General features: G+C 35.5%; 1 protein-coding gene and 1 long non-coding RNA gene across 4 annotated transcripts; both read right to left on the reverse strand.

Annotated features, from left to right (window-relative positions):
• Positions 1-16,164: 16,164 nt before the first annotated feature.
• On the reverse strand, positions 16,165-17,699 carry LOC141396460 (protein transport protein Sec61 gamma-2 subunit). Of its 3 annotated transcripts, XR_012411166.1 has the most exons (3): positions 17,685-17,699; positions 17,327-17,572; positions 16,165-16,881 (listed from the first exon to the last, which is right to left on the reverse strand). XR_012411166.1 is itself a non-coding variant. In XM_073971938.1 (2 exons), exon 2 carries the CDS (start codon positions 16,864-16,866, stop codon positions 16,660-16,662), a length of 207 nt encoding a protein of 68 aa, XP_073828039.1. In that variant the 5' UTR covers positions 16,867-16,881; positions 17,415-17,561; the 3' UTR covers positions 16,165-16,659. The 3 variants fall into 3 exon arrangements, 2 of the variants coding, with proteins under 2 accessions (XP_073828039.1, XP_073828038.1); XM_073971938.1 differs by lacking the exon at positions 17,685-17,699 and having other exon boundaries at positions 17,415-17,561; XM_073971937.1 differs by lacking the exon at positions 17,685-17,699 and having other exon boundaries at positions 17,327-17,454.
• A 1,081-nt stretch (positions 17,700-18,780) lies between these two features.
• On the reverse strand, positions 18,781-19,888 carry LOC141398702 (uncharacterized). Its single transcript, XR_012411694.1, has 3 exons — positions 19,772-19,888; positions 19,121-19,577; positions 18,781-18,920 (listed from the first exon to the last, which is right to left on the reverse strand). It is a non-coding gene; the product is annotated as an uncharacterized lncRNA (long non-coding RNA).
• Positions 19,889-24,196: the final 4,308 nt, after the last annotated feature.

Below are 24,196 nucleotides of genomic sequence, written 5' to 3' on the forward strand. Positions count from 1 at the left end.
TAATGTATTGTAATATAGTTTAAGTATTGCCAACTGCCTCAAAAATGCCATATTGGCGCTGAGGCTTCACAAAAACAAATTGTAAGAATTGTTGAAATAAATAAATGAAGTAAAAAAAAAAAAAAAAAAAAAAAAAAAAAAAAAAAAAGTCAGTTAATACAAATTAACGCTGCCGTCTGTCTAGGGTATTAGTCCCAATTTAGGGTATATAGAGCTTTTTGAAAATTTCTAATGTGACCGGACCTAACCTCAAATTTAAATACCAGGAATTCTTTTAGATTTGTGTAAAAATCATTGCTTTTATAGATAAAATTACAACATTTATTATCTTTAATAAAAACTATAGGAGAAATAAGTCGATAAACAATTAAATATGATCGGACGTAACCTTAAATTGAAATATAGGAGATTCTGCTATGTTTGTGTATTACAGCTGCTATATACAAAATGATGATGATGATGATGATGAAGGGTGACGTAGGGGATGTAAGATACCAAGCAACGGTCCTGACCGGTTTTAACACTGACCTCCCCGTGGTGTCACCTGGGGAACTGCCTTTAACACCCGTTAAAGGTAGTGAGCTAACATGTGCCGCGCGTTCACCCATAAGAACCTTAAAAACTTGGGTTTGGGCGTCGGGTTAGTAACCCTCCCCTAGAAAAAACAGCCTACTATGAAAAAACGAAAGAAAAGAAAAACAAACCCCTCTAAAGTTGACGAACCCCGCAAACGTTTTAAGGACCATGATCTGCGAATCTTCACCTGGAATGTTCGCACTCTTTATAGAGAAGGTGCAGTCTTCGCATTGGCAGACGTACTTGAAAAGTAAAAGACCGATATTACTGCCATACAGGAAATACGATGGATTGGGAAAGATGTCACAACAACACCTAAAGGTGATGCACTGTTTTATAGCTGCCATGACGTAAAGCATGAGTTTGGTTGCGGATTCGTAGTTAGTCGGAGACTAAAACATCTTGTATCCAGCTTCAGCCCAGTGAATGAAAGACTTGCTGCAATTCGAATAAAAGCAAAATTCTTCAAGATTAGCTTTATTTGCGCTCATGCTCCCACTGAAGAAAAGGACGAACAGACCAAAGATATATTTTACGAGCGCTTAGAAGAAACATATGACCGTTGCCCTGACCATGACATTAAAATCATTCTAGGCGATTTTAATGCCAAAATTGGAAAGGAGAATATCTTTGGCCCAACAGTCGGGAAATTCAGTCTCCACAGTGAAACATCTGACAATGGTATGAGGCTGATAGACTTTGCAGCTGCAAAAAACATGGTAGTTAGCAGTACCAGATTTAATCATCTCGATATTCATAAGGGCACCCGGCTGTCTCCAGATCAGAAAACGAGAAGTCAAATTGATCATGTTGTGATAGATGGAAGACATTCATCGAGCGTGTTGGATGTACGATCGTTCCAAGACGCAAACATTGATTCGGACCACTACCTTGTTGCAGCAAAGGTACGCACCCGCTTAAACGTAGCAAACAAAGTACGAACAGACACAACACGAAAGTTAGACATCGGTAAGCTGCAATCACAACAGATAGCCACAGCATATTCCACTCAACTAGCCCAATTGCTTAATCAAAGCACTCCTTATCCCGATAACATATCAGCGCAATGGCAAAGCATTGCCCACTCCATGCAAACAGCCGCAAAATCCATACTTGGATACCAGAGGCCTCCACCAAGGTATCCATGGTATGATCAGGAGTGTCGTGCTGCCACCGAAGAGAAAAATGCGGCATATAGAGCTACTTTACAATCAGTAGCAAAGGGTAGCGCACGAGAGAGATATCGAGAGAAAAGAAGAGAAACGTCTTTTCCGCAAGAAAAAGAGAGAAATGGAAAAGCGGGAGCCAGAATGAAGTCCGAAAAGTCTACCAAAGAGCAAAACATCAAACAGAGGGCTTTGATACAGGCAAATCCTCCTGTAGAGACAAGCAAGGTAATCTGGTAACAGATACAGATAGCGTACTCAGGATATGGAAGGAACATTTCTCCAATCTGCTGGTATCCAATAGTAGCGAAGATGATGATACCACAGATCCAATCCCAGAAGATGGTATAGAATGTATACCGCCCGGCCAAGATGAGGTAAAAACATCAATCAACCGGCTAAATAATAATAAAGCAGCAGGAGCCGATGGCTTACCAGCCGAGCTGTTCAAAACCGGAGGCGACACGCTGATAAGGTGTATGTATCAGCTAGTTAGCACCATCTGGCAGGAAGAACGCGTACCCGACGATTGGAACGTGAGCATCCTATGTCCAGTCCACAAGAAGCGTGATAAGACTGTGTGCTCCAATTACAGGGTCATAAGTCTGCTCCCTATTGCATATAAGATAGTATCTGGCATATTCTGTGAGAGACTAGAGCCTATGGTCAATGAAATTATTGGACCCTATCAGTGCCGCTTTAGACATGGCAAATCCACCATTGACCAGATATTTACCTTGAGACAAATCCTGGAAAAGACCCAAGAAATGCAGATCGACACCTTCCATCTTTTCGTCGATTATAAAGCAGCATTCGACAGTCCTATATGTTCAAAGGTGTTTCAAGCCATGTCTGATTTTGGTATTCCTGCAAAGCTCATTTGGCTTTGTAGAATGACATTAACTGAGACGAGATCCTCAGTTAAAATAGGAAAGAACCTCTCCGAAGAGTTTATTACCAGAAGAGGTTTCAGACAAGGAGACGGCCTGTCGTATGATCTATTCAACATTCTGCTGGAAAAGGTCATACGAGACGCGAAGGTCAAAAGAAATGGAACGACATATACGAACAGCCATATGTTACTGTCTTATGCAGACGACATTCACATCACGGGTCGATCGGTAAAGGAAGTAACTGACACCTTTGCAAAAGTCGAGAAGAGAATGCTAAAGTTGGTCTGGCAGTAAAAGGCGAAAAAACCAAGTTGATGGTATCGACGCGTAATATGTCCACAAACCCCGCACCATCTGTGAATGTGGTAGTAAAGGACTTCGTCTACCTCGGCACCGCCATAAACACAACAAATAACATCAGTTGTGAAATACGAAGAAGAATAGTGTTTGCTAACAGATGCTACTTTGGGCTGAGTAAGCAGTTTAGGAATAAAGCCACCTCTCGTCAAACAAAAGTAACACTTTACAAAACACTGATACTACCCGTGCTAATGTGTAGTGGCGCTTGCCCTGCAAGATTGTTTCTCCATTTTTTTCATTTGCATTTAAAAACAAACTCGAAAATTACTTTTTGTAACGTATTTTCAAATGCCACCTGGATATGAAGTTGTAATAAGGCATGAATCTATCCATCAGTGCATTCGTTTCTCGTTACTATTCGTGTGCTGCATTTTTAACTCAAATTCTGGAATTAACTCGCTAGCAGTTGAAATTAGCGAGGGTTTAAGCTGATAAAAATTGCATAGCATCGTCCATTTTGTCATCTAACCCATTAGAGGAAGTATATAGTCCATCTAAAGTTTCTAAAAATAAGTTTTGTTAACCTTCAGAAAGTCATTAAATTGATGTAATTTGCGGTTACATTGTTTTGTCTGACTGTAAGAACATTTAAATTTGCAATTAATAATAAATAGTATTTAACAAGGAATTCAATTTGTCTAGTGGCCATGTAATATTGCGCATTTTGGACATAGCTTTGTGATTCTCTTAATAATTACCCTGAGGAATAAAATCCATACACGAAGAAGAAGGTAAATTTAACTTTATTTCTTGAAAGTTATAGGAAACCTTATTTAGATTCTCTCCTCGATCATTTATTTATTTCCACTAGGCTCACATTTAATTACAACAACTGTTTTGTGAAGGAAGAGATATTATTGAACAAAAGCTTTTGTTCTCACAAATCACATTTTTTCCGGCCTCACACATGCCAAATCTGCAAAGCAGCGTCAGTGTGATTTTTAACTATTACCCCAACAGTGTCAATTACATCAAAACGGGCAAATGTGCTGTGTCAATCAATAACCAGAAATATGGAAGAAATGTGAAATTTGATGTATTATTACAAACTGCTTAACTTTACAAGATATGAAGTAAAACCCATTTCGGCCCGGATCGTAATATATTCAAAAAAAGTTATCTAAATTGCTACTTGCGAATCCAGTGGAAGTTTTGTCGTTGCATGGTATGATCAAATGTGTATAGAGATCAGTTACCAAACTTTTTTGTCTCAACATAAGCCATAAGAATTTAATCTATTTAAAAACAAAAAGAAAAAAAAAACAAAACCTCAAATCAAACGATACATATAGTGTACAAAGCTTGGATTTTTAATATCCTCGTGTCCAAGATAGAAAGCACGAAATTGTTCGTATATCACATCGGTAAAGATAATTAGAATTTAATTTTAAAGTGCTTGTGATTCTTTAAATATTCATATTCAATTTATCTTTTGCATTTATAAAATCGAAAATTTAATTGATTGGTTTGTTAAGTGATACAGTTATAATCCATCAAAGATCATCATCTACATCGCTTACCACATGTTTTTTTTTCTCCTTATATGGTTTAATGATCATTACCAAAATTATTCTATTCCTCTTTATTACATGGTGTAAGTGATGCAGAAGATAGTCTTTGATGAGATAGCAAAACGCTTATTGTGATTAAATGAGAACCATTCAGGAACAACTCTCATTATCAACATCAATACTCAGCCAAAAGATCTCAAACACATTCTCATATATTTTAAACCATATAATGTTAACATAAGCCCTGTTCCTTTACGTGCAAGAATCTTCAAGTTTTACCACTTTTTACTCGAAAAGCGTTCCTTTACTTCAGACACCATACAATTCATATGGTAGCAGTTTACAACTTTTGCCGGTTTTACCATTTTCAAAAGTAAAGGAACAGGCCAATAACCTACCTCTCTTGCCAGCATAACATCATAGTTAACATTACCCTGTAATGGTCAGCAATCACACTCTGAATTCGCCGAAAGTACTTTCTGCGTGGGAGCCATAAAATGACCAAGTAAGTTTTTATTATCATTTTTGTTTTGATTCCATACTATGAACAACTGTTGGTACCGTGGAGGTATAGTCAAAGAAATAGAGCAAAAGAACAAGCCATTTTAGTTCTTTGCATTCTAACCTTACTGCATTGTTTACCTTTTTATTTTCTTTTGTTATATTTTTTGTGATTGGAATTTGGGAATGATACCATATAAAGATGTTTTGGTTGATTGATGAAAACCATAATCAGTTCTACTCAACTATCTTTGGAGTCATAATATTTTAATTTACTGGGTATGAAGTTAATAAACTATAACAGAAACTGATTCGGACATAGGCAGCTTCTTGATTTATACTGTAAAGCAATAAGTTTATTATTCTCAATTGGTTATTTAGTGATTTTGCATGCATCATTGATAACTATTGTTGTTTCCATTGTTAAAACAAATAAGTAGATTAAGCTGATTACAATGCGAGTTACATTACTTGTCTTCGCGAATGAAATTCATAGATCTAATTTTTTTAGTTTTATTTCAAAATCTAGTTTTAATTAGGCTATTAATCATACGTTTTTGTTAAGCCTTTTGATTATGAAAATAAAAATTATCATGAATTCCGAGTAAATTAATATTCAACTTTTTGATTTCCCCGTGTAAGGTTGCTTGCTCCATGAGATTCTGGGGGTCACTGAAATGTCTTCTATGTTTGTTTGGATTAGTTATTAATGTGACCATGGTTGGGAGGGCGCAAGAGCACATCAACAGCTGTAGCTTCAGATCATTTGTAGTGTCATCTTTTTCACTCATTACTTTCTCCCCTTCTACCCCACTTTTTTTTTCCGTGTGTGAAATATCTAAAGCTGATATATCTTGTATCACCAAATTTCATCTTCGAGTTTAAAATGATTGTGTATCTTTACATTCAATCAGTACCAAATACACTCAAAGAAAAATGTTAGTGCACGCAATCATTTTTTTTTTTTATTTATTATGTCCAGTGGACCTACAAACCTGGCAGTAGATGAACCCAACCCCACCGGCGAGCTAATAAGGCCGTGTATCTGCGTGCCACTGCCACACAAAGTTTGTCATCAACATCAGCCACAGGAATTTCAACGTTGTATGCTACAAATGTATGGTTCCGAAGCATGGGTACTTGCTCAAGCAGATAAGGCAGTGCTTTGTGTGTTTGAGAGAAAAATTCTTCGAAAGATCTACAGGCCAATCTGTGTTGACTGCGAATATCGGCGTCGTATGAACAACGAGCTGTACCAACTTTACAATGACATCAATGTAGTTGAACAAATCGAGATACAACGATTGCGATGGCTAGGCCATGTTATAAGAATGAGTGATGATGAACCCGCTAAAAAGGCGTATAAATACGCGCCGCATGGAGGTTCTCGCAGATCTGGAAGGCCAATGCTTCGTTGGAGCGAACAAGTGAAACGACATATCAGTAAGCTACATATCCCAGATTGGGAAAATACAGCAGCAAACAGAGAGGATTGGACATTTTTTCTTAGTTCGGCTTATGGAACAAATGTTCTGTAAAAGGCCAGCTAAGTAAGTAACTTGCTTTGAGAACTGTCCAATTTATCGATTGATGGACACAGTTAAACACAGAATCTCAATGGTAATTCTTAAGTAAGTACAGTATTCTCAATCTATTCTACCAAAATTCTGTAAATGTGGCGACCATGGAAATATGAGGCTTTCTCCCTATCCATTTCCCTCAAAGAGAAGGATGTATGGCGAGTCCAAGATTACACCTGTTGGTTTATACGTTTGTGACTTAATTTCAAAATTTGTTGAACGAGTTAGAAATCTTCAAAACAGTTATATATCATGCATTTTTGACAACCAACAACCATATAGTTGGACGAACATTAATTATTTATCTCCAATCGGCTACATAAATGAGATTCCATCGAATTTCGAAATCAATGCTAATTTGCGATATGCATTTTATTCTAAAGCTATATTTGGTACGCATAACTTGGATGTTTATTTTTTTATATATCCTTTTTGTTTTATTTTTTATTTTAGTTTGTAATATTACTGAGATTTTAACACTTAAAAATACTGCATTCTCGGGAGCAAGGAATTCATCACATTATAATCATTTAATTATTGCTGTTATTCCTAAATTATGTGTGTAAAAGCATGGTGCTGTACACAATATTATATACATTGCAAATTTAGATAATACATTATAATCTTAAGTTTGCCTATTACTACTTCCACTCTTTATAATTATAACGTTTATAAGAAAAAAATTTCTGATTTGTTTTCCTTTTTTATTTTCTTAAACGTGGAAATTTGACAAAAGACAATTGATTTTCAATGCAAATTGTGTCTCAGAGCATGAATATGCTCTCTCTCCTACATGAATATGGTCTCTCTTTTTCAGCATTGCCATATTGAAATACCTAAATTCAGTTTAAATTTCCTTTGATTTTGTGCACTAAGAATGTGGATAATGCACGAATTAATTTGAATTAAGTCAGTTAATACAAATTAACGCTGCCGTCTGTCTAGGGTATTAGTCCCAATTTAGGGTATATAGAGCTTTTTGAAAATTTCTAATGTGACCGGACCTAACCTCAAATTTAAATACCAGGAATTCTTTTAGATTTGTGTAAAAATCACTGCTTTTATAGATAAAATTACAACATTTATTATCTTTAATAAAAACTATAGGAGAAATAAGTCGATAAACAATTAAATATGATCGGACGTAACCTTAAATTGAAATATAGGAGATTCTGCTATGTTTGTGTATTACAGCTGCTATATACAAAATGATGATGATGATGATGATGAAGGGTGACGTAGGGGATGTAAGATACCAAGCAACGGTCCTGACCGGTTTTAACAAGGCAAAGCCCAGGATTTATCTGGTCCCTCTTTCATCCCAAGTGGACACTGACCTCCCCGTGGTGTCACCTGGGGAACTGTCTTTAACACCCGTTAAAGGTAGTGAGCTAACATGTGCCGCGCGTTCACCCATAAGAACGTTAAAAACCGTCGGGGTCCTCCGATCAAATTGGATGCCGTTATTGGTGGTAGTCTTCAAACTAATATATACTTGGACGATCATCTAACACCTGATTCTGCCAGGCTAATGTTTGTTTGTAGAAAGCTTAGAAATCAGGGAAAGCTGATGAAATTTGTCCTGATTAATGGTGACGAGCCTGTAGTTAATGCCGTCTTTCCCAGTGGTAACGAACGTGTCCTTAAGGTGGCTGATTGTGAGAGGTTTTGATTAATAGTTAAATAGCAAATGTTCGATCTTTTTTTATTATTTAAATACCTTTTGTTCTTTTTTAACTACTATTGGTCTACATTAATGTGATTTGAGTAGTTCTTAATAGTTTTCCCGAAAGGAATGTCTTTTTTGATTGTTTTTTTTTATATTTTTCATGATGATTCCACTTTTGCATACAGTTAGGTTCCCCAGCGATATTTTTTTACTCTCATTTTTTTATGGCGCCTAATCATGATCTCGGGCCTATTGCTGGTTGTTCGTCTCATTTCAAAAATATATTGAGCCAATATAACAATTTAATGTCTTTCGGTCATCTAAATTGCCAAAGCTTGCGTCCATCGAGCTACAACACCACTTTAAGTGAGATTAAAAATCTCATTTGTGATAGTAGCCTGTGCTTATTCGCAGTTTCTGAAACCTGGTTGAAACCGTACGTTTCATCTAGAGCGGTTACGATACCTGGTTATTCATTTGTTCGTAATGACCGCCTGATTGCTAGGGGTGGAGGTGTCGGTATATACATTTTGAATGGTGTTAAATACAAAGTTGTTTTCCGTTCTAATAAACCAGGGGGGTTACTCTGTATCGCGATGCGAAACCAAATGCGATGCGAATGTTAAATGCGTTAAGAGTACAATTTGGTACTCTGTATCACAAACGCAAACGCTTTCGCAAAATAAACTGAAAATGTGGCAATGCTGGCTGCACAATGTAAACAATATCGAAGAATGGGAAAAAGAAATGTAAAAATTGTAAATAAAAACATTTTAAAAAATTATTTGTTCGGTACGTGCGTTCTTAAAACTTGCTAATCGTTTATAACAAAAAAAAAATAATTATGGATTCATTCGGTGGCGGAACGGATTACAAGGAGAAAAATTTGTTTCGTCTCAATAAAGATGCGGTTATGTACATTTAGACAACTAATGTATTGCAAAAACCAAAATTTGAACATTTTCATTTTAATTGTTCGTTTATAGCAACAAATAATGTAAAAGCTATACGGTTTCTTGTACAAATTTCTTGCTATTGGTCCTCAAAACAATATTCCATTTAACTATACAAAGGGTTTTTACGATTTATAAAAAATACAGTGAAAAATAAGAATTACCTACTACTTTGGGTGACAAATAAAGAATTTGGAGATGCGAAAACGCATTAGAGAGTACAAATTACTTGATTCGGTACAATTTTCTTACGCATCGCAATACAGTGTAACCCCCAGGAGTATGTGAATCCCTATTTATTGAAATTATTATTGGTAGTAGGAAAGTTCTATTTGGTGTGGTTTATTTGCCTCATGGCAACATTCCCAGCTTTGAGGAAACCCATGCAGATATTCTGTCACAGTACGAATCTGTTATTGCAGTCGGCGACTTTAACTGCAACTTATTTGAATTTTCGAAATCGAATGAAATGAGGAACACATGTCTCCGTCTTGGTCTGTCTATTAATCACAACTCCTTGCCTACACATTTTAATATGGCCACTGACACTGTTTCCTTGATTGATTATGTAGTTTATAGTCAATCGTGCTCTATTATTTTTACTGACCAAGTTCAATGTCCTGCTATTTCACATCACTCTTTAATTTTTGGTGCCATCAATATAAACATCAATCTCACAGAGCGCTTGGTCGAATATCGCGATTACAATAACATTGATTGGCAAAGCCTGCATAATTATTTAGTGGATACTGACTTCAGCATTATCTATGAAATATTGTCCAAGTCTCTTCGTGATATGGCGTACAAACATTATATGCGTTACCCCACCCAAGTGAATTGGTCAACATATTGCGGTCTTAGAAACAGAGCTAAATCTGTTATGAGAAGTGAGCGTAGTAAATACTACAAAACATTTTTTGGTAGACTTGGCCCGACACAGGTGTGGAGGCATCTCCGGAATAATGGTATCATTGGTAACGATGATAGTCATTGTGATAGTATTGATGCTAATGCATTGAATGATTTTTTTACAGAGGGTAATGCGGTTTGTAATAATGGATCTTCAAACTTTCACGACGTCGAAGGTAATAACTTTTCATTTAGCTGTGTTTTTGAGATGGACGTTTTCGAGGCTTTGCGGCGTATTAAATCGCAAGCTATGGGCGTAGATGGTATACCCGTCAAGTTTTTAAAACTCATCTTTCCCTATATCTCAAGGTATTTGACTTATTTTTTCAATGTTATTTTCACCACTTCAGTCTTTCCACAAGTGTGGAAAGTAGCTAGGGTCGTTCCCATTCCCAAGGTAAAAGAAGTTCACACAATCGATAACATGAGACCAATAAGCATTTTGCCAGCGCTCTCAAAAGTTGCTGAGCCCCTTATTTTGAATCAAATTCAAGCATTTGTTGATGACAGAAAATGTATCCACAACTATCAATATGGCTTCAGACGTGGACTTAGCACTACTTCACTTTTAGTAGATCTTACCGACTCGATAAGGGAGACGGTTGATAGAGGTGACAGTGGTGTCTTAATTGCCCTAGATCTATCTAAAGCTTTTGAGCGAGTAGATTACACAATACTACTTGATAAACTCAAATCTAGGTTTTTGTTTGATTCGACATCGTGTATGTTAATCAACTCATTCTTGTCAGGGCGTTCCCAGTATGTTACATACAATGGAAGTATTTCCAACAGGCGTAATATTTACAGTGGTGTGCCCCAAGGGTCCATTTTGGGACCCCTTCTTTTTATTTTATATATTAATGACATTGGTAGTTGTGTTCTGGGCAATGCCTGTCGTCCTTTTTTGTATGCAGATGACATACATTTATTTTTTAATGGGAAATCTGTTGCTCAATTGGAAGATAACGTCAGTATTAACTTATGCGCCATTTCAAATTGGCGTCGAAACAACAAATTGATTGTAAATGCTTCTAAGACTACAGCCATGCTATTCGGTCCAATATGGCGTATGGATGGTAGTATGAATATACAGATTGATGGCACAACGATTGGTTTTGTTGACAGATTAAAATGTTTAGGAGTTGTTATAGACTCAAAGCTGGATTTTTCTGCCCATATTGATGGCTTATACCCTAGGGTAATAAGTATACTTCGAAGGTTGTATTCTACCGAACTGTTTTTGCCATTTAGTATTAAGAGAAACTTAGATTATTCCATGTTAATGTCTATTATATCTTATGGCATAGAAGTCATTTCTGGTACAACGGAGGAGAATATTGATAAACTAGAAAGACTTTTCAATATGATAATTAGATTTGTCTACAATTTGCGTAGATCTCAACATGTTTCTGCTCATGCCTGTAACTTTCTTGGAGTTCCCTTTAAAATATATGTTAAAGAACGTGTTATATCATTTCTTTACAAATCTGTGCTTTTGGACCTACCTGGTGTTCTACGAGAAAGACTGTGTTTTTTCAGATCTACTAGGAATACACAATTACGTTATCCACGATTTTATTCATCCGTTTACGAAAGATCATTTATTGTTCGCTCTGCGCATTTGTGGAACGGACTTCCCAATGAGCTACGTCAATTTTCTTTTTCCCGAAGAGTATTTCGTAACAAGTTTGAAAGCTTTGCTCTCAGACCAGCTGAACCATAGTAGGTTCGACATGACACATATACAGTGAGTGTCAAAAATATTCGGTTTTAAATTAAATAATAACACCTCAGTATATTAGAAGCCCATACTCAATATTCAAAAACCCAAATACTTAAAAAAATGTTGGTCCTGTGGCAATTAAAAAATGTATCTAACATGGATCCATGGCAACCCTATAAGCGAGAATAACAAAGAAAACGTTGTTAACCCTGTTTTCTATGCGTCAAAAATATTCGGTTTTTGTAACTTTTGTTAAATACAGTTTGTCAAGTAATTGTTTTCGAACCAAGAAAACTAACATTTTTCTGTATTAATTAATGAAAAAATTACTGATAATTGTGATAAAAATGTCAGGTTTTTTGCAAAAATTAGTTGGGCGACTTATTTAAGACAAGATAGGATGTATAAATAAAAAATTAACCCACGTGATCCAACAAAAAATAACGAAAAGCAATAACTACATGTAATGCAAGTTGTCAAATAAATGTTTTCGAAATGTAATGGAGGTTCCAATATACCCCATATTTTCGGTAAATACTTGAAAATCAGGACAATTTATGAATTTTATTTTTAACAGGGAGTAACTACTAACAAGTATCAACAATATTAGTCATCGAATATCCGTACTAGGAGGGTTACCATATGGACCAAGGGAGTACCAGGTCGTATTACATGTAAACAGGGTCCTGTAGGTTTTAACCCGGGAATATTTGAAAACTAAGACGTTTTATGAGTTTCTTTAGTTCACTAGGACGGATTGTCATCAACTAAAAAAAATTACCTTCAGAATAATTAAATCAGGAGGGTTGCCAGATGTACGAAAAAGGTACCAGGTTATATAAACAGTAAACGAGACCACCTGAATCCATAACCAGGGCTTAAGATTTGTTTATTTAACTCAAATTGAATTAATGGATGAAACAATTCTCTAAAACAAATCAAAATATGACATAAAAGTACAAATATCGCTTAGAAATACATATGCAAGATATTGTCAGTCTATACTGATTTTATAATGGACATCCGATGTCAACTGTTTATAGCCAGTTTAGAGGAATTCTCTAAGTTTTTTGGCTTCCATGGTAAAATTGAAGCATTATTTTGCCGCCAGCATTATTTTTTCTTAAAAAAATATGCTGAGTAGTATCGCAGAGTACACGAAATGTGTCCAATAGGTCGTAGTAAGCATTTCTGAAAATTGTCGGAATCTGTACCCCATACATTTCTAAGCAATATTAGTCTCTTACTGCGATATTTCCGATGGTTTCGTGAAATGGTATTACCTCTTAATTAATATTAAGTGAAACAACAAACTTCAGTGCCCTATTTTGAGACACAGGTGGTCTCGTTTACTGTTTATATAACCTGGTACCTTTTTCGTACATCTGGCAACCCTCCTGATTTAATTATTCTGATGGTATTTTTTTTTTTAGTTGATGACAATCCGTCCTAGTGAACTAAAGAAACTCATAAAACGTCTTAGTTTTCAAATATGCCCGGTTTAAAACCTACAGGACCCTGTTTACATGTAATATGACCTGGTACTCCCATGGTCCATATGGTAACCCTCCTAGTACGGATATTCGATGACTAATATTGTTGATACTTGTTAGTAGTTACTCCCTGTTAAAAATAAAATTCATAAATTGTCCTGATTTTCAAGTATTTACCGAAAATGTGGGGTATATTGGAACCTCCATTACATTTCGAAAACATTTATTTGACAACTTGCATTACATGTAGTTATTGCTTTTCGTTAATTTTTGTTGGACCACGTGGGTTAATTTTTTATTTATACATCCTATCTTGTCTTAAATAAGTGGTCCAACTAATTTTTGCAAAAAACCCGACATTTTTATCACAATTATCAGTAATTTTTTCATTAATTAATACAGAAAAATGTTAGTTTTCGTGGTTCGAAAACAATTTCTTGACAAACTGTATTTTGACAAAAAACCGGTCAATATCGAACTTTTTCTGCAATATTAGTATACATTTCAATAATTGCGAACAGAATCTTTGTTCCTGTGTGCAAAAATATCAGATTTCATGGCAAATTATCAAAATTTAGGGCTAAGGAAAAACGCTATCCTAGAAAAGAGAAAACTGTTTGTATTTTATTATAAAAACGGCAGAAATAAAGGGAATTTTTGCTTATTTTTGAATAATTAGTCGAATATAGTTGAAATAATGTGCAAAAGTTACGAAAATACAGAAATAATCGATTTCGTGAAGCACATAAGCCAGCCAAACCAAGACTGGGAGGGAAGGTAGAGGAATCTCCTGAAAAATTAAGGCTAAATCGCCCTTAATTTTCTTGAAACTGGTCACTGAGTCCTAAACGACGTTCAGATGATAGAAAGTATGCACTTACATTACAAAAAAATTGCAAGGATAAAGCCTTTCATGGCCTTGTAACACATCATAAGTCATTGATAAATACATGTCTCCTAGAAGCTCCTTTGTACTTTTTGTATTGGAGTACACAGAAAGGCCGGAAACTTGGTGGTATACTGATTTTCCGGCTTAGGCATTCAAAACTAACTCCATTTAACCAAGTTTCTGATGTACATCAAGTTTTGAAGGTACATCAAGGCGAAACTTGAACTAGATTTTTGGTTATGTAAATAGCAGATGGTTTGTGATGTGTTACAAGGCCATGAAAGGCTTTATCCTTGCGATTTTTTGTAATCTAAGTGCATATTTTCTATCTTCTGAACGTCATTTAGGACTCAGCGACCAATTTCAAGAAAATTAAGGGCGGTTTAGCCGTAATTTTTCAGGAGATTCCTCTACCTTCCCTCCCAGTTCTTGGTTTTGGCTGGCTTATGTGTTTCACGAAATCGATTATTTATATATTTTTGTGACTTTTGCACATGATTTCAACTATATTTGACTAAATATTCAAAAATAAGCAAAATTTCCTTTTATTTCTGCTGTTTTTATAATGAAATATGACCAGTTTTCTCTTTTCTGGGATAGCGTTTTTCCTTAGAGCTAAATTTTAATAATTTGCTATAAAATATAATATTTTTGCACACAGAAACAAAGATTCTGTTCGCAATTATTAAAATGTATACTAATATTGCAGAAAAAGTTCGGTAATGACCTGTTTTTTGGCAAAATATTTAACAAAAGTTACAAAAACCGAATATTTTTGACGCATAGAAAACAGGGTTAACCACGTTTTCTTTGTTATTCTCGCTTATAGGGTTGCCATGGATCCATGTTACATACACTTTTTAATTGCCACAGGACCAACATATTTTTAAGTATTTGGTTTTTTGGATAAGTCCCAATTTACATTGGGCGAGTTTACTTGCGGCAATTGTCATTTTGTAGGAGAGAGAGGTGAGGCATACGGTAACCCTTTGCCTCTCAGCACCCTCTCTCACCTACAAACTGACAATTGCCGCAAGTAAACTCGCCTAATGTAAATTAGGACTATTGGTCATGGGCTTCTAAAATACTGAGGTGTTATTATTGGTGAAATTGAAAACCGAATATTTTTGACACTCACTGTATGTATGTTAATGATTTTTTATAGCAGCGTCGGCTGATGTTGCTGAGTAGATTCTGCTTGCTCTGGCTTTGATTTGATTTTGAACCATCAGCAATAGATGTAATTTTTATACGTATTTATTTATTTATGGCTGGGGAGCCTATACTATATTTTGTTTTTGCTTAAAAATTGTTAATAACTTAATTTTTTAATTACTTAATAATAGTTTTAAGATTTTTTGTTATGCAGAATATGATTTTGTAGTAGTTTTGCGCATTGCGATGTTTATTGGCTTAAAAGCTTTAATCGCAATAAATGAATAAAATAAATAAATAAGAAAGAAGGCTCAATAAATTGAACCTTAAAGAGAAGGATGTTGAAAATGGGTTTGCGTCTTTATGGCTTTTTGGTGTTTCCTTATCAATTAATTCACATAAACCTAACCCATTCCGACCACGACAAGCCTTCTAGTCATTTCCGTCATTAGGACATCTCCGATAGGAGCTCGCTGATACCTGTATAGACTTTCTAAGTCCATATTTACATTAGGCAATTGCCCTTGCGGCAATTATCAGTTTGTCGGTGAAAGAGGGCGTTCAAGAGCAAAGGGTTACCATATGCCTCACCTCTCTCCCTTCAAACTGGAAATTGCCTCAAGTAAAATTGCTTAATATAAATATGGACTTATACCTTTATATCTCCAGGTATTTTTATTGTTGGCTTATATCACTCACTACATAGAATTCCCCCTACGTATATTTATATTATCGATCTTTTAATGGATATTCTTCCTGCACCATTAAACCATTTAAAACAACAGATTTTACATTTTTTTTTTTGTTTAAATTTTATTATCTTTTACAAAATTATAAATTAAACACAAGAATTTTTCTCGAATCAATGAAAATAAAGAATTCTTATAAAAATGGAAAATGGGAGAAAAATTACAAATTCTCACAAAGATGGAAACGTCACAACTCCCTGTTAAATTATTTTCGATATGAAAATTCATGTAATCTCTTAAGTCTATTAAAAAAGTATTTACTAAGAAAAACAAAATAGATCGATCTATGTCAGACAAATACACAAATCGTTCGTTTATCGAAAAATCATCAGGAAGAAGATTGTATTTTTTTCTTGAGGGATGTGTAAAAACTTATGAAATATTAACATAATTAAACATATGAAACGGATATATCATCTTGATGTTGTTGTTATTAGGTAGGATACAAACAAAAGTGGGAAAAGCTGATGCAGCCTTAGAATGTTATGTTGTGTACACACGAATAAGAAAATCCATTTCTATGTTCTCTAACTTATGAGCCGACAATAATGTTGTTGATGGGGATGTGGATCAATTTGACGAAGAAACCAATGAAACCCATGATGCAGAAACCAATGGCGGTGGCAATAGCGATCTTTTGGAACTCTTTGCGGTCGGGTTTGGTGCAACGTTTCACCAAACGGATGGAGTCCTTGGCGAAGACACGGCCAGGTTCACAGAATTTTACAACTTTATCCATGGCGGGTTAGTTTAGCTGTAAGAAAAGAAAGGAAATTAATTAGAATTAAACATAAAATAAGTCGAACAAAAGCAAATGATAGTTGGAGTGGAGAAAAGCAGCAGCAAGTCAAAGAACAATCACTTGTTGTGATTAGATGACGGGGGTTTGTCGTCGTGGCATACGTCACACATTTACTTTCATTACAGAGAAACATTTTCACAATAGATTTTCAGTCAGCGGCACTGATATTTACAATTAAAATGTATATTTTATAGAAGATTTCATTCATATAATAAAAATCAAATGATTACTTTCAACACCTTCAACTTATAATTGGAATTTTCACTTTTGCCACCACTTTCCCCTTCTCCAACTCCAAAAGATGGTTAACAAATTAGTAGGCTCTTTTGAATAGATTTTTCTTTAATAGCAACAAAAACAAATTTAAATATCTGTCTAACAATATGTTAATAAAAACCTTTTCAACAATTTTTTTTTGTTATAAAACGTAAGAACAGTCTTTTTATTTAATATTTAAATTTTTTCAATGCACAAACACCACGCACCTTGTTTTCGTTGCAGAAAGAGTAACACGAATGAAGGCGACTGAAATTTGTTGTATTGACGAAGACACGAATAGTTGACAGCAGAAACGACGTGGCAACAGTGTTGCCACTCAAATCAAAATGCGTTCGGTTAATATTTGGGGGGAAAACTGACAATCCTGTGAAAACAACAAAATACAAAGCATGTACATTTATTTTCATCCCAAAGCGATTATTGAAAAGTTGGACATATTAAATGAAAAGTATTAGACGTAAACTATCCTATCTAACCTTTTTAACCTACTCATTTGTAGGAAATTGTTGCCATTTATAGTGTGGCAACACATTTTGTTTAAAATAGTAGCTGTCAAATTATTTGTTTTCTTTCGTGTATAGATTTTGACAGTTGTTTGACAATGGGGCTGTGCTGTGCTGGCAACTTCCCACTGTGTGACGTCATGACAGGTGACAATAGAGTGCTGTGGCCACACATAAAACTGTGAAACAACGGCAAATTATATATATATATATATATATATATATATATATATATATATATATATATATATATATATATATTTGACATATATATAAATCGAGATAATGCACTTAATCATCGTATATGAGCCGTTATTACCATTCCATGATACAAGGTAGTCTTACGCTCACAACTCACAGGGTTGTATTAGCTTCGACGTCCCTTCATAGTCAAAAATTTTTGACACACCTTGTATGTATGTGTATGTAAACAAACATATACACATATGTCAGTTACATTTTAATTTGAAAATTAAACGACAATTTCAAAATAAATATCTAAATATATAAAATTCTCAACAAAAAATATGGTTTTTCGCAAAATTCAAATGTTCCCAGTTTTCAAGGGATTGTGACGAAAAATGTATAGAGGAAATGTCGCTAATATAAGTAATGTGGTGTATCTATATAACATAGACCCCATAATCATTGTTAATTTTGCCACCAATCATGATTTCCTTCTATCTATTTTCAGCAAAACCTACAGATCGAACTCGCGGCAATACTCTGGAAACCTATTCTTCATTTTTATCCTTAATCCGACAAGCAGCCACCACAGAACTCTCTCATCATCATTACACCATTTCGTTCTTCATCTTCAATATAACTCTTAAAACTCTTATCATCTTAACTTATACTGGATGAACACAACGGAGTATATACACTCCACGTCAGTAGAATAGAACACCTAAATTTCTGTTAATGATAGCTTATTTATCCCGAAGCGAATGAATCTACGTTTTTAATCTTGTAGGAATTAAGAGCCTATGATGTTCCGTATCAAACACCGAAAAAAATACATTTCTAGCTCTTCGCGAAATGATTTTCTGATTTGATTTCATGTCAAATCTCGTAATTTCAATGCCTAGTATGTTACGCAAAGCGCGACCTTAATCCTTGTAGTAGACGATGAGGGCCCACGAGGGCAATGCGGCGATGATCACACATGGTACTACGACCAGCACAGTAGAGTTTCCAAAAGAAAATTGTCTAAAAAGATGAACGTTTAATATTGGTCTGTTCCAGTACTGCAAGAATCTACTAATTTTAACTATTTTTTTCGATAACATAAAGGAAAAAATGTTATCGTAGTAAAAAGTAGTAGCTTCTTGCAGGTAATGGAACAGAGCATATGTTGACTTAAGTTAACTGGTTCGAAAGTATTGAAAAATTTATAAAGGAACACTTACCGAAAACAGGTTTTATCTAGCAGCTACCATGGGCTCTTAGCGGGGATGGCTATATTTTTACTACTGGTAGCCCTTTCTAGCCTGATTCCAACGATGAATATTTTTTGTCTGGGAAATGTATGTTTTCCCGACATATGGGACCAAAAGGAAGTACCTGCACAATGATCTGTTTTCCAACAAAAGGTGGTTCAATCATAAACAACAATATGTTAATAAGAAATGACCAAAGGGAATTCAAAGACGACATCAATGATGTCACCATCTCAGACACGACGAACATTACCAGTAGCCCATTATTCAGCAAATAGAGGTTTGGTGATTTGTAGGCTTTTTAGCTGACAGCATGTGGTTGATGATTGTATCTGGATGTTGTTACTCAGGATGCGTACTTTGAACGCTGCTGGCAAGCAAATGTTCTTTTCCTTAGTTTGTCATTCTGAATACACATTGCTAAACTCTGCAATAACATGAACAAATAAACAAAAGCATCAAAATCAGAACTTTTTTCACGAAGTCACAATTTTCTTCCCAGAAACAGAAAAACGAAATTTCTATCTGCTTCTACGCAGTTATTATAGCGAAATTTTCACAGAATTCCGATATATCCATAATTGGCCGCGATGTCTGTTTCATTTCTTGCACACTGCTTACCATATTTGGTCGCAATTTTTTATTCTGCTCCAATCAAATTATATACACAAATATTTACGAGAATGTAAACAAAACTGTATGTTATTATTGTTGTATTTGACATACAATAACAACAACTTTCATATTGTTTCGAATGCATGGTTGTATTTGGCAGCTCAAGGACGGGGTTTTCAAATGAGATTACCTTCTTATTCTGCCATGTTACCATTCATGGTATAATAAGAAAGCTATGGCAGAGCTCACAGCTGATTACAATTTTTTTTTCGTTGGTGACCGACTTGTGTCAAACCCATTTTGATAGGTTTTGTTTTTAATGTTCAAATTATGACAAATTTAAATTTCATAAACATATACATACATAGTCCCGGTCCACGCTAGCGTGAATTTCATTAAGAAATTTCATGAAATTAGGTGAAATCACTCTAGTGTGGACCGGGACATACAGAATTTTTTATCGTAATAGAAACAAAACTAAACAAAAGTCGTTATAATTAAAAAAGAGAAGTTGTCGCGTGTGACACCCCCAGACGGCATTGAGGCTGTAATGTATGCGGATGATTGTACGACCTTAGCGTCGGATCCTATAGTCGATGGCATATGTGATAGGTTAAATGTCTGCATAGATGACCTAGTGCATTACTTTCATCTGAATATCTCCGTCACTAAATCCACCGCTACTCTGTTCAGCACATAGACGGCTGAAATGGGTCTCCCCGCAACATATTGGTCCATGATTCCGACCACTATCTCCCCCAAGATATTGTGTTTAATTTCCAAACTTTTTTTTTCAAACGTGCCAGAATGCCGTCTTAAAGTATAGTACACATTGACAAGCAAAACTGACAGTCATCGAGGTCCATTTCGTGAATATCAAAGCCTAACAGAAAAATTTCTTTTGTAATCTCTATAATCTAAATAATACCATATATATTGTATTTCAAAAGTTTTTAGCTAAATAAAAGTTGTTATTTGCCGGAAAATTGCCCTAAAAGTACGCTGACTGTCAGTTTTGAATGATAATGTGTACTCCCCTTAAGAACTGCAATAGGGTGACTCCTCATGACACCATTGGATCATATTCGAGAGGAGACGAAGATTTTACCCTTGCATCACCACAACAAAATGTTGAATTACCTGATTGGGTGTTATCGCCTTGAGCACCTTTGTAATTTATTTGACACTTATTTTTAAAGCAAACTTGTAAGAATAACAAGTAAAAAAGTATCAGTCGGCTTTGCCGACAGAGATATACCCTCAGCCTGTGTACGAGTATATTGAAACAATTTTTCCCAAGAAACGTATGTATTTAGGGGGTTTTAAAAATGTTGGGCATTTAAACCGACAAAAATGTTGATTAGGATTAAAGATCAAAAGTTTTTCGGAGGAGATACTAAAAGGAATGGATCGACATTGACCGTTATGGAAGTGGATCTTCAGCCGCAACATATGGTGCCACAGGGGGTTTTTACACTCTTCGGGCTGTTTGCTCAAGAAGTATGGACTTGCCCCTAAAAAAACTTTTAACATCGTAAATGAGGCAGCGAATGCAAGTTGCTTTAATAAAAATCAAAGTGATACGATATCAGGTCTTAAAGTGAACTTATCCGAAATTTTGTGTGGGAGGTACCGGATAGAGTGGACAAATATAGTCCATATTTGAACCTGATCTATATCTGGTAGATGTATTAGGATGTGTAAAGTATAGGCCAATTCGGCCACTCCCTTCAAGAGTTATCGTACGAACAATTTTTCCGAACATTTTTCAACTTTTGTGGGGAGGTACCTGAAGGAGTGAACCGATATGGCTTATCTTCAATCTTAAACTATGTTTGGACAAAATATTGCTAAGACCATATTTTGGACCGAATCGGCAGATCCGTTCGAGAGTTATCGTGCGCTCCAACCACATTACACGGTGTCATAGGGGTTTTTTGCAACTTTCATGCTATTTTCTCAGGAAGTATGGACTTGCCCCTGATGAAACTTGTACCAGTGAAACTACCATGCTTTGGCCGCTGCGAAGTCTATCAGCCTCATTCCTTTCTTCTAAGTGCTCTTATAACGGAAGTTGAACATCGGCAAGCTGCAATCACAACAGACAGCCACAGCATTTCCACTCATCTGGCCAAATTGCTTAACGAAAGTATCCCTCGACAATGTTGAAGTTATTTCTGTTTTCAAATATACATATATGAATGTCTTCTATTTTTATTTATCAATGCCCTATTTGATTTTAAATAAATTTGTTTGTCAACCTTGTCAAAACTGTTTTGACACAATAGGAGGACCTCAAGAAAAAATTGTAATCAGATGTTTGCTCTGTCCTACCTTGTAATGATTGTACCATGTTAAAAACTACCAGAACCATCAAAAGACCAAACGCCGACAAAATCTTCAAGTTGTTATTGATGGTCTCAGGGAGTCCGGGGACGTCCTCCATTTAAACGAGAGAGGAGTTAACACATAAATATAAAAAATACCAACTGAATTGAGTTAACACATAAACATACAAAATACCAACTGAATTGCCAGACGCTGAGCTTGCAGTTTGCTGCGAGAAGTAAAATAAAATGAAAATGCTGATGTTGCAGTTTGGTGGGAAGAACATTTTCAAAACAAAAAGTAACACTCACTCTGCCGTCGCAAGTCAAGAACATAAGAGCCAGCAAGGCTGCTCGCCCAACATAATTAAAAATAAAACACACAATAATTTGTATTGATGAACTTGCAGTTATGAACCTGTTCTACCTTCCTTTTTCTACCATGTTACCACTATTCCGTAGTTAACTGTTGGCCGGTATCCGAAAATAACCCGTTTTTATTCTTACAAGTTTGCTTTAAAAATAAGTGTCAAATAAATTACAAAGGTGCTCAAGGCGATAACACCCAATCAGGTAATGCAACATTTTGTTTTGGTGATGCAAGGGTAAAATCTTCGTCTCCTCTCGAATATGATCCAATGGTGTCATGAGGAGTCACCCTATTGCAGTTCTTAAGGGGAGTACACATTATCATTCAAAACTGACAGTCAGCGTACTTTTAGGACAATTTTCCGGCAAATAACAACTTTTATTTAGCTAAAAACTTTTGAAATACAATATATATGGTATTATTTAGATTATAGAGATTACAAAAGAAATTTTTCTGTTAGGCTTTGATATTCACGAAATGGACCTCGATGACTGTCAGTTTTGCTTGTCAATGTGTACTATACTTTAAGACGGCATTCTGGCACGTTTGAAAAAAAAAGTTTGGAAATTAAACACAATATCTTGGGGGAGATAGTGGTCGAAATCATGGACCAATATGTTGCGGGGAGACCCATTTCAGCCGTCTATGTGCTGAACAGAGTAGCGGTGGATTTAGTGACGGAGATTTTCAGATGAAAGTAATGCACTAGGTCATCTATGCAGACATTTAACCTATCACATATGCCATCGACTATAGGATCCGACGCTAAGGTCGTACAATCATCCGCATACATTACAGCCTCAATGCCGTCTGGGGGTGTCACACGCGACAACTTCTCTTTTTTAATTATAACGACTTTTGTTTAGTTTTGTTTCTATTACGATAAAAAATTCTGTATGTCCCGGTCCACACTAGAGTGATTTCATTGAAAAAATTGCATGAAATTATGCGTCTCCATCGTAAAGTAAAATCATAAAATTGCTGTAGTGGGGAGGGAATTCGATTTAAGAACACCTAATTACATGAAATTTTTTAACGAAATTCACGCTAGCGTGGACCGGGACTATGTATGTATATGTTTATGAAATTTAAATTTGTCATAATTTGAACATTAAAAACAAAACCTATCAAAATGGGTTTGACACAAGTCGGTCACCAACGAAAAAAAAAAAATTGTAATCAGCTGTGAGCTCTGCCATAGCTTTCTTATTATACCATGAATGGTAATAACGGCTCATAAACGATGATTAAGTGCATTACCCCGATTTATATATATGTCAAATATATATATATATATATATATATATAATTTGCCGTTGTTTCACAGTTTTATGTGTGGCCACAGCACTCTATTGTCACCTGTCATGACGTCACACAGTGGGAAGTTGCCAGCACTGCAACTGTATACACGAAAGAAAACAAATAATTTGACAGCTACTATTTTAAACAAAATGTGTTGCCACACTATAAATGGCAACAATTTCCTACAAATGAGTAAATGAATAGTATAATTTTTCCCAAAATTTGTTTTTGTATTTTTGAACGCACACGCAACACGCAGAGCTATTGGCCCCGGCACATACGGTACGTTGTGCGTCGCGTTACAACAACCACATGAAAACTTCAAGAACAAACTTGGCATCACTTACATTTTTTTCATGTGGTTGTTGTTTTTAACGCGTGACGCAACGCACAACGTACCGTATGTGCCGGGGCCATATAGGTGATTTTCAT

This window comes from Musca autumnalis, unplaced genomic scaffold (genome assembly GCF_047663935.1).
Source record: "Musca autumnalis isolate F117 unplaced genomic scaffold, ASM4766393v1 scaffold_3, whole genome shotgun sequence".
NCBI lineage: Eukaryota > Metazoa > Arthropoda > Insecta > Diptera > Muscidae > Musca > Musca autumnalis.